At 35.0% G+C, this 11,599-nt stretch overlaps 1 protein-coding gene across 1 annotated transcript; it reads left to right on the plus strand.

The window, feature by feature from the left end:
- The first annotated feature begins 6,958 nt into the window (after positions 1 to 6,958).
- Positions 6,959 to 10,740, plus strand: LOC113927875 (heterogeneous nuclear ribonucleoprotein D-like). Its single transcript, XM_035728330.1, has 2 exons — positions 6,959 to 7,107; positions 9,431 to 10,740. The coding sequence occupies exons 1-2, from the start codon at positions 6,959 to 6,961 to the stop codon at positions 10,443 to 10,445; spliced, it is 1,164 nt and encodes a 387-aa protein (XP_035584223.1). The 3' UTR covers positions 10,446 to 10,740.
- Positions 10,741 to 11,599: the final 859 nt, after the last annotated feature.

Raw genomic sequence — 11,599 nt, forward strand, 5'->3', positions numbered from 1 at the left:
AGGGGTAAGTCTAAGGTTTTAGGAGTCCCAAGTCAGAGGAGAAGCCACAGGGAACAGAATTACTCTGCTTTAGCAAACTAGGAGGAATTCAGCTTTCTTATGAAATGAAGAGGCAGAGCAATGTCAAACAAGGAAAAAAAAAAGCAAAAGAGAGAGATAAAGCTGCCCAATGCAAAAATAAACATATCGGCAAATAAAGGAAGTAGATAACTGCAGACAGAAAAGTGTTCTGAGAAAAATATAGTGTCCTAGAAAGAAATGAAAGTGGACACTTTATCCTGGATGTCTAGGAAAGTTTTGTAAGACTCTAACTGCAAGACAATTCATAATTCAAATACACAGGGGAATAGCATTGCAAACAAAGGGAGCAGAGTGTGTATAAAATGAACTCAAAAGTTGAAGCAGAAATAAGTCAGTAATCCTAGAACTCAGAGAATTAAAACAATAATAGATGAGGTCTGAGAGGGAGGCTAGAGTCAAATCATGTAGAGTTTTTAGGGTCTCCTTAGACAAGGTAAAACTTTCAATTTTGTTTTTTAAGACTAAGAGCAAATCACTAGAATCTTTAGTAAAATTTGATATATCATATTTTAAGATAAACATTCTGGCAGCTCTGTGGCATTTTGTCTTAAAAGCAAGAATAGAACAAGACCATTTAAATGGCTTCAGGAGCTATGCAACAGTTCATGATTGTTTGATCTAGTATGGAGATGTAGAAATGATTAGAGATGGGCAATCAGATTCAGAATAGATGGTAAAGGTGGATCTGATGCTATATGAAGATGAGGAAAAATGAGGAATCAACCATAACTCATAAGTTTTTGGCTTGAGAAACAGGATGAGTAAGGGTGACATTTCCTGACAGAGGGAATATTTGGAAATAAGCAATGTGAGGAAGAATGGATTGATGTAGGCAAAATGGTAAATAATGAAGGTTTTAGTTATAATTCTAATTTAATAGACATTAAATTTGAGATGATAATTTTTCACCCAAGAGGAGATACTATTGAGGAATTGGATTAATGAGATTGGTATTCAAGGAAGAGATTCAATCTGGAAAAATAAATCTGGGAGTTATTAACATATATTCAATTTGATGTGATGAATTTATCAGATTCCCCAAGAAGAGAGTGTAGGTAGAGAATAAGCCCTAAGAGTGCGCTTGGAGTGCTAACATGTTTGGAGATCTTGAACAGTAGAAGAAGCCAACAGATTAGACTGCTATCCTGGAAACCACATGAAGAAGCCAAGTTTCAAGTCGATCTTCAAGGAGGAAGTGTTTACCTATCAAATGATCTAAAAGGGTTGGTTACAATGAAGACAGAAAATTGAGTATTGGATTTACAATGATTGAGTTGTTGATGACCTTAACTTGAATAAGTTCAGTGGTGCAGTGATCATGATGGCCTGAGTGTGGTGGATTAAGGGGAAAATGGGTGATAAAGTGTGTAGACATGAATTTTAACAGCTTTGTTTGTTTAAACAAAAATATAAGCAGTTCTTCCAAACATAAATTGAATTGCATCTGTCTCCAGGAAAACAAATAAACAAACAAACAAAAAACACCTTCTTATAAGACACCTGCCATATCTTTATGATTAATTTTCAGAATTGATTCCATGGCTTCCTTAATAGTGCACATTGTCTTAATGGTGCTGAAGCTTAATGGTGACAGAGCAGAAAATGTTCTTGTTCTCAAATTTTTTGAATTTTAATTGAATCAGAGTAAAAAATAATAATGTGTCTCTTTTTGCAAGGTGAATAAAGCTTGAAATAGCAATAAAATTATTCAAATCATTCCAGAGCACTATCTCAAGAAAATTTTTTCCCAAAATGTATATAAACATTCAATATGAATTTTTGACCAAAGGTTCTCAAGCTCATCCATGGCCCAGTCAGATGCTTTTGGTCAATTATGCAAAGTAAAAGGACTCAAAATACTCTACTTTTAATTCTTGTCAATATCAGAACCTATTCCAGACACAGCTGTTAGTTAGTGGTTTTAGTGGTTCCATGTGCACAGTTCCAGATGTGCTACCTGCACCACGGCCAAGACAATGTGATATCTATCTCATCAAATAGCAAAAAAATTCTCTTATATATGGTATTGACTCATGTGATGGAATTGTGAATCTCCCAACAATTTCTCCCGGGTATTACCTGCACATTTAGTTTTAAATGACTAGGATCCACTGCAGTTGGTCTCATCATCTAGCCTCAAAACACAGTGATATAAAAATGTATTTACTGAAAATAGCATGCAGCAGTACACAACATAATTCAGAATCTACAGTGGCAGGCACCTTGAGCCTTCAAAATCCAATGGTATTCTTCTATAGTTTTAGGCAATGGTTGTTAGCACTATGCAAAATTTTCCCAACCAAGGCTATTAATCACAAATAATAGAAGTCTAATATAGAGGTAGTTGTGGAACTTCTTTATTTTTTTTCTTTTCCTTATTTTATTTTATAAGCAGTATTTGTTCAATGTAAAGACATCTTATTTTTTATAAAGTACAGATAAAGAAGAGAATAAAATTATATTTTATTATCATCCTCACTGTTGAAAATATATTTATCTGCCTCTGTCTCAAGAGAGAGATGGAGACAGGGAAAAAAACTATAATATACGTATACAAGGAAGAAATAGGAGAAATTTGGGGCAGTTGGCCTGGAAATGCAGTCCTCTTAGGGAAAGCAATGTACATTTTTTGGTAAAACTCCTTAACTTGCTATTTTTCTGTGAAAGGTGAGAGGCATCTGACTTCAGTCTAGATTGGTAGCATTTAGTAAACATAATTGGTTAAATGGCTATATATAAAAAAGAAACAGTAATTTTGGCATTGTTTCTGTCAACTAGAAAAACTGAATGGACTAGAAAGAGGAAATAGAAGGGTCTAATTGACTTTACAATCAAGAGGTCCCTTGTTAAAACTATTTCAATATAATTGGTTTTCTTTGCAATCCTATGTATTTTCACTATGCATTAAAAAAATCCTATTCTGAGAAAGGGTTCACAAACTTCACCAGACTGTTAAAGATATTTAAAAAGCATTTTTTAGACATCCTGCTTTAAGGAAAGATGATTCTAAGTAACAACATTATAGAATAATACCCACAGGAGAACATAATAGGAAAAAAGTTCCCTATGGAAGAGAATGGCCAGTAAATTTCTAGGTATTATGGAGCTGTCATATTTAAAAATAGTTTGTTTCTTCAACTGTAATTACCCTCCATTACTTGCAGATCTTTGAGTAAAAGCCCATTACATATAAAAGCTTAATGTTAATGCTCTTTAGAGAAAGAAGGGATGGTAGTACTAAAATGGCATCAAATGAGGCGAAGCCTGAGTGATCCAGCAGAGGCATGGGGTGAGGGGGCAGTAAAGAGTGATATGGACACAATCATGTGGTAAATGTCTTTAGCCAAAATGTGCTAGGGGAAGGGCACCCTCGAAGAGGGGTTAGAAGACAAGAAATTAGATCTTGCTGCTATGGAGGAAAATGGTCTCAAGAGAAGGGTAAATCCAGAAGGATAGAAAAACTATGGATAACCAGGAAGGAGATACTTTGTCTCTTTATCAACCAATCTTTCTGTTATCTATCTACGTAAAAGAGATCATATACCATCTTATAAGTTGCTTTTCTCCTTTAAACATATATTAGGAGACTTCTCATTTCTAAGAAATATATTTCTATGCCACAATCAATCTTAGTGACAAAATGTATGACTATAATTTTCTTTATCCTGTAACTTATTTTTATGTATTTCAACTATTTCCTTTCTTTCTTTTACTTTTTCCAAATGATAAATGCCTTGAATATTTCTTGAATGAATACACTGAATACTACAATAAAAATTCTTTAGACTAATTTTGGCATGTTTGTTCAATTACTTCCTTTTGAAGGTGGAATGCTTAGTCAACCAGTATGCGTACTTCTTAATTGCAGCACTTACAACAGATTAAAACTCATTTATCAATTTGTTCTGAGTTTCAATGTGCAGTTGACAATTGAGTAAATTACTTAATTGGGATATAATATCACATTCAGAACATCTGAGGTAATTCGGTAACCATACCAGCAGGACTTACTCCTAAAAATTTCATCTAGGCTATGTATTTAAAGTAAAATGTCAATTGCTGTTCTTTAAACAGTTATGAATAGGGGCCTAAAGTAGATATCTTTTTGCTTATAGTTTAGATATGAAATATAGGCCCAATGCTTAAATTGAACAGAAGTTAAAAGCTGAATTGACCTGCATTAAAAGGTTAGCAAGTCTTGTTTCAATGTAGATAAGCTGCTCTAGACCTACCGACCAACTGTCATCCTAAGGGTTCCTTTCACTGAACTTTTGAGTTTACTCTTTCTTAGAGCCTATATTTTGCCTGGATATGACAGTAACAAATTCAGAAACAGTACATATCAAGTAAACTTTCTTAGTTCTTGTGTGTCTGGAAACGTTTTTATCTAGTCTTTGTGCTTGATCATAGTTTAGCTGGGTGTATAATTGAATGTTAAAAATAGCTTTCTCTTTGAACTTTAAGACATTGTTTTATTGTATTCTACCATAAATCGCTTCTCGGCCTTTTGGCTAAGATCAACTGTATTGTATTCTACCATAAAGGCATTACTAATGAAAAGCCCAATGGCCTTCTGATACTTTTCTTTGTAGATGATCTATTTTTTTTTCCAACTAGAAAGTTCAAGAATCTTCTCCTTATATTTTATGGAATTTTATGAGGCTACATATAGGTGGGGGATCTTTCTTCATTTATCCTATTGATAGTAGAATGAATCTAATGACTATACCTTTCTTAAGTTTTGCTAACTATTCACATATTTCTTTTTTATTTTGATATGCTATTCCCTTCCATTATCTCTTTTTTTCCTCAATTTCCTATTTGTTGAATATTATACCTCCTGTATTGATCCTTTGTCTCTCTTAAATTGTTAACCATTTTTCTCTCTCTTTAGCTATTTGTCTGAACTGCCTTCTCAGTTTTATTTTCAGACCTTTGAAAGTTTTATGTCAAACATCATGTTTCTTTAATTCAAAAAACTCCTGACCTCATGGAATTTTACAGAGTTTCAGTTATTGTTGTATGAATGAAATATCATCTCACATATTTCTATGAATATTAGACATTAAAATTTTTTCTTAATTACCTCTGCAATAAACATTCACTGAATGTCACTCAGAGCTCTGTGTATAACTCCAGTAGAGTAGGTCAGCAAGCTGCCCTTCTTCCTGAGACATTTGAATGAGGACAGTTTCCAATTTGGAGCACTAGAATCCACAATGGAAACCCACCCATCCTAAGGAGCAGCTTTCCGTTTGGATCATCTCAAAATAACATAGTTGTTAAATCAGAGTCAACACCATGTTCCAGTGATCCTGATTCCAAGCCTGGTATTCTTTCCTGGATACTTCTGGCTGAGTGAACCAGCAGATATGATTATGGCCAATTAGTTTAATATCATAAAATTTTAAATGTTTCACATAAGGTACTGGTCCTTTATAGTTACCATAATCTTTAGTGTGTAATATAAATCATATAAAATTGTATCATTTTTGAAGGTATGAGTCATTTACAATAATACATTTCTTCACATTTATAGAAGTTTTCATGTGTGTAAATAGTTTATATAAGACATTTTAGTTGAGTAAGCTCTACTGTGCCAAGAATGCTGGGTTTTCCTTGAAATGTCAAGGCTTTGAAGTCTAAGGAAAATATTCTAAAGCTCCAGGGCAGCTGTTTTCAGAGAGAGTTATAGTTACTAGTTTATGGTTGCTGTAGTGTCTCAGTTAATACCATAGCAATGAGGCTTAAGTCCTGTCAGGAATACAAAGTCACTGTATTTATATGGACTCAGAGGGTATTTCTGCTCTACGGTTAAGGCCCAGTCAGAATTTTCAACTAGAGAAACTCAGACCTCCTGCCCTTTCAAAACACCTCTCTAAAAGGGAAGGAACATATAGCATCTGACCTATCCACAGGAGCATTTAACTTAAAGGTGTCAGATAAGAGAGGAACCAGGGGGATGCCTGTCATCTGGAATCCTTGGAAAGTTCTACAGTTTCCAGCCCTTCCTGAATAGCAAAAGGATTTTAGGAGGAAATCTGAAAGAACTGATTTTTGGTTTAAGTAACATGAAAAAGGACTAAAAACAATACACTTTCTTTGCAACAGTTGATTTTTCAGGACAGGCAACTGCAGAGAACATTAACCCCCTACTTTAGCCATACTGTTCATTCTCCATGAGGACATAGGATTTTCCTCGAAGAGTGATCAAATGTCTGCTCCCTAAGAGACAGAAGTGCCATAATGCCTCTGGGAAATTTACCCACTGGGGATTTGTCAAACATATGTAGAGGCCATCAGTTCTTGCTATCAGGTGGCTAGCAGAAAGGCTAACAACAACAGTGATTTAGAATGTCATGGCATTCTGTTGTCTCTTGAGGTAACTAAAGTTTTAGCCTCACTTTATTTAGCTGTTCATTTCTTGGGAAAATTTTATGTTTTAAGAATGGGGAATACATTTTAGTAAAGTAGTACTCTGGATAGTAGACTTATGTTGAATGCTTCTGTGGATTTTATTTTAAGAAATGCAAAATTAAGAGCAAGAACACAGACATTTTTAGAAGAATAGTGCACAAGAGAAAACAGAGAATACAACAAGGAACACATTTTTTAAATGACTCACTAGCTTTAAAAAAGGTCACAAAAACATTCAATAAATGTGTGGCTGTTCAGGCAGGAAATGAAAGGCCTGAAAGAGTTCATCTACAATTGGACAATGCCAGCATACCTATATTGACCACCCTGGAGGTAGGAATGTGCCATACCTGCCAGTTGTGGATATGCTCTAATACCTGTGCAGGTGCCACCTGTGCTTAGATTAGCATCACCTAAAGGGCAATGATTTGCCTGACGCATTAAATTTATTCCAGCACCCATGGGTAAAATGACAGATGGCATGGGTAGTGAAGTAATTTCAAAACTTAGGGAGAAGTTAGATGACAGCAATTTCAGAAACTTCCAATTAGAGGTAACATGCGCATTCTTCTGTGTTTTCTGTAATGCCACGGGTTGTGTTGTTGCCCAGTAAAGTTCAATAATATTTTGCCAAGAATGACTCCTTCCTTCAATTCAAGGGAATTTTAATTTGAATGAAACTTCCAACATAGTACAAAGTCTCTCAAGAATTCAAATTCCATTTGCTTGATGAAATAAAAGCATATCACTCTACTTTGAGAGAAAAGTGATACCACTCTACTGAGTGGCAAAGTCCTACAATTATTAAAAGATTAATAATAATAACTAATGACATCTAGAAAGGTAATTATCATTGAATTTACCAAAAGATATTTATCATAGAGGCACTTAATTCTGCACTTATATATGTACTTAATTCCCTGCTTTTATGTGATCAAAAGTGTATTTAGTATCAGGTCAGTTGGAACGTAATTTAAATTGGGTACATAGATCACTCTTAGAGTATGGTATATGTTTATTAACTTTTACTGAAAGAGTCCCTAATCCCATTTCTGTGCTATTCACAAGTGGGAATCTGGTCAAAATTCTAACAGTAGAAATTACTGCTGTGTGTTTGTTTGTTTGTTTGTTTGTTTGTTTATTTATTTATTTATTTATTTATTTATTTATTTATTTATTGTAGAGTGTATACCTTACATAGAAAAACAAGAAGCAAACTCAAATTTAAGGAATGATTTTTAAAAAAATTCAAAGAACAACCTCTGGTATTTTCCTAACTCAAAATTGTCAATTAGCAAGTACTTTTTGGCTTACAAATTTAAGTGAAAAAGTGCTAATCAGCAAGACATAGCCTCTGAATCATACCCTGTCTTTGACCACCCTCTGAGGACCACAGGACAGAGGACCACAGGACCTCTGTGACTCATTAGATCCTTGCTACACTTTTCCATGAACCTAAACTTTTCAACAGAAACACAGGAGCTGACTTAGACTGCTCACTACATACTACATACTTTTCTCATCCTCCATCCCATTCCACCCTTTATTTTTGGTTTCATTCTGTACTGAGTGATTTTTTTTTCTTTTTGTTAACACTCTTTAAATCCTGTTTGGATAATCAAATGCAAATGCTAGACTGCTAAAAAGCCCATTTTCTAAAGTGAATACAAATTATGGGCAGAGAAATAACCAATATTAATTTACCTTTTAAATGGGAACTTTGAAAGATGTTTTGGTATTTTAAAGAGCAGAGTTTATCTTATCCAGTGCCTGAATGCCTAAAGGAAAACATGGAAACTTTCCAATTTTTACCTTCCTCAGACAGGAATACGCACGCCATTACCCTCTATAGTGGTTTGCTGGAGCTGCCATAGCAAAATACCAAAATACCAATAGATGGCTTAAATAATAGAAATTTATTTTCATAATTCTAGAAGCTAGAAGTCTAAGATCAAGGTGTCAGCAGGTTTGATTTCTTCTGAGACCTCTCTACTTGTCTTGTAGATAGCCACGTTCTCTCTGTGTCCTTGCATGATTGTCCCTGTCGGTGTTGGGTATGATCTGTGTCCAAATCTCCTTTTCTTATAAGGACACCAGTCATATTGGATTAGGACCCAATCTAACAAATCCATTTGAATTTAACTACCTTTTAAAAGGTCCTGTCTCTGAAGACAGTCACATTCTGAAGTATGGGGGGTTAAGGCTTCAACATCTGAATTCTGTGAGGTGGGGATACAATTCAACCACTAATGCTCTACAATAACATTCTCCTATTTATTATCTTTGATGATAATTTCCTTATTGCTATTCATGGTAAATATTGTTGCTGCTATACTGTTTAAAATAAAGCACAAATTTTTATGATAAAATAACTTTTGGTTTGGTAATGGAACACTTTGTTTAACAACTATTAGAAATGTTGCCTTTCTGTATCTACATTATTAATTCTAGTCCTCAATGAACATCCTTTTTAATAATATAATAAAAGCAAAGTCTACACTTCAAGTCTTAAGATGTTACCTCTTGTATTAAGCATCTAATATTTTCAAACAACCTACCTTTTTAATTCTGTGTCTACCTTCCAAGATTTTTGTTTATTTGGGACTTCTTAACATACAATATTTGTTTTCAATAAAAATAAAATACAGTATCATAAGAAAGCATAAAAGGGAGATAAAGTAAATAGTTTTCAATCAAAGTGGCAAAAAGAGGAAGAGAGATGAAAAATGTAGCCAGAAACAAAGGAAACGCAGTTGGTGGTGATGTGCGATTCACCTGGAGCTTGTTGGAATATGACAGAATGGCATGCTTCAGGACCACATGCCCACAGCCCTATGTGACATAGTTGGCACCACTAACTTAGAAGCAGAGTTACGATTTTTGACCCTTCAGCATAATGGCAGTGAGGTTAATTTTTAAAAATCAATGACAGGTTGCTCTTCCGCCGCCATTTTAAATCCAGCTCCATACAACGCTCCGCCGCCGCTGCTGCCGCGACCCGGACTGCGCACCAGCACCCCACGGCCGACAACTCCGCCACCATGGAGGACATGAACGAGTACAGCAACATAGAGGAATTCGCAGAGGGATCCAAAATCAACGCGAGCAAGAATCAGCAGGATGACGGTAAAATGTTTATTGGAGGCTTGAGCTGGGATACGAGCAAGAAAGATCTGACTGAATATTTGTCTCGATTTGGGGAAGTTGTAGACTGTACAATAAAAACAGATCCAGTGACTGGAAGATCAAGAGGATTTGGATTTGTGCTTTTCAAAGATGCTGCTAGTGTTGATAAGGTTTTGGAACTGAAAGAACACAAATTGGATGGCAAACTGATAGACCCCAAAAGGGCCAAAGCTTTAAAAGGGAAAGAACCCCCCAAAAAGGTTTTTGTGGGTGGATTGAGCCCAGATACTTCTGAAGAACAAATTAAAGAATATTTTGGAGCCTTTGGAGAGATTGAAAATATTGAACTTCCCATGGATACAAAAACAAATGAAAGAAGAGGATTTTGTTTTATTACATATACAGACAAAGAGCCAGTAAAGAAATTGTTAGAAAGCAGATATCATCAAATTGGTTCTGGGAAGTGTGAAATCAAAGTTGCACAACCCAAAGAGGTATACAGGCAGCAACAGCAACAACAAAAAGGAGGAAGAGGTGCTGCAGCTGGTGGACGAGGTGGTACTAGGGGTCGTGGACAAGGTCAGGGCCAAAACTGGAACCAAGGATTTAATAACTATTATGATCAAGGATATGGAAATTACAATAGTGCCTATGGTGGTGATCAAAACTATAGTGGCTATGGCGGCTATGATTATACTGGGTATAACTATGGGAACTATGGATATGGACAGGGATGTGCAGACTACAGTGGGCAACAGAGCGCTTACGGCAAGGCGTCTCGAGGGGGTGGCAATCACCAAAACAATTACCAGCCATACTAAAGGAGGATGTTGGAGAAAACAGGAGGAGATTGCTAAAGTTAACCCATCTTGCAGGACGACATTGAAGATTGGTCTCCTGTTGATCTAAGATGATTATTTTGTAAAAGACTTTCTAGTGTACAAGACACAACTGTCCAACTGTATATAGCCACCAGTTAGTTTTCTTTGTTTTTACTTTGTCTTTTGCTATCTGTGTTATGACTCGATGTGGATTTGTGTTTATACAAATTTTATTTGTATGATTCCATGTTAAACCTCAAATAAATGCTTCCTTATGTGATTGTTAAAAAAAAAATCAATGACAGGTTAAATATTCATTTCCTCTAAGGTAATTTTCTGTTGTGTAGCCATTTTAAAAACTATTATCCCATATTGTCTTGCTCACACCCATAGGGCAGATATTCATAAATTAAGACCATGTCTTATCTGAGCAATAAGTGTGTTTTTCTCTTTTCTGTGGAAAACAGTACATTGTCTTTGATAGTGCATGTTTTCCAGGGCATAGTCAAAAATATGAGTCCCTATTTCACTAAAATCATCATTCATCAAATGAAGTATGGAGAGGGTGGGAGGTATTCTAGGGACTGTTTGTTAGTCTTGTGTTGAATTTTTTTTTTAGTTGTATTCTAATGTTGTCAGTGTCTAAAAGTGTGTGTGTTTTTTACCAATATGGTTGCTATTTGTTTTTAAATATGGATTATTTTGCTAGCTAATAATTTTAGGGTTAAAAAACAAACACAAAGGCATATACATGTACTATATCTTAACATATAAGTCTATCCATCACCCTATTACTAGAATCAAAGAATAAGTTAAAATTAAGGATTCTGTGAAGCTGTAAATTTAAGCTTAGAGAACAGAAAGATATTACCCAAAACTAACAATTTGACCAAAAAATTCAAAAACAGAATAAACTTCATTCATAAGTGCATGGATGGGTATTTTGTCTCAGCAATAGTACTTGCAATGAAACACATAAAATCACAGCACTACATCTCTTTCTATTCATATAATTTTACAAATTTACTCTTAAAATTGGTCCTATTTTTTTATGCAAGCTTAGGTAGCCTCGGTGAGATTGGTGAATAGTCACAAAGTGCAGGAATATATATTTGGCGTATATATGCCAAAACACATTGGCATTTATTCTGGGA

The sequence above is a fragment of the Zalophus californianus genome, chromosome 7, assembly GCF_009762305.2.
Source record: "Zalophus californianus isolate mZalCal1 chromosome 7, mZalCal1.pri.v2, whole genome shotgun sequence".
Lineage (NCBI taxonomy): Eukaryota > Metazoa > Chordata > Mammalia > Carnivora > Otariidae > Zalophus > Zalophus californianus.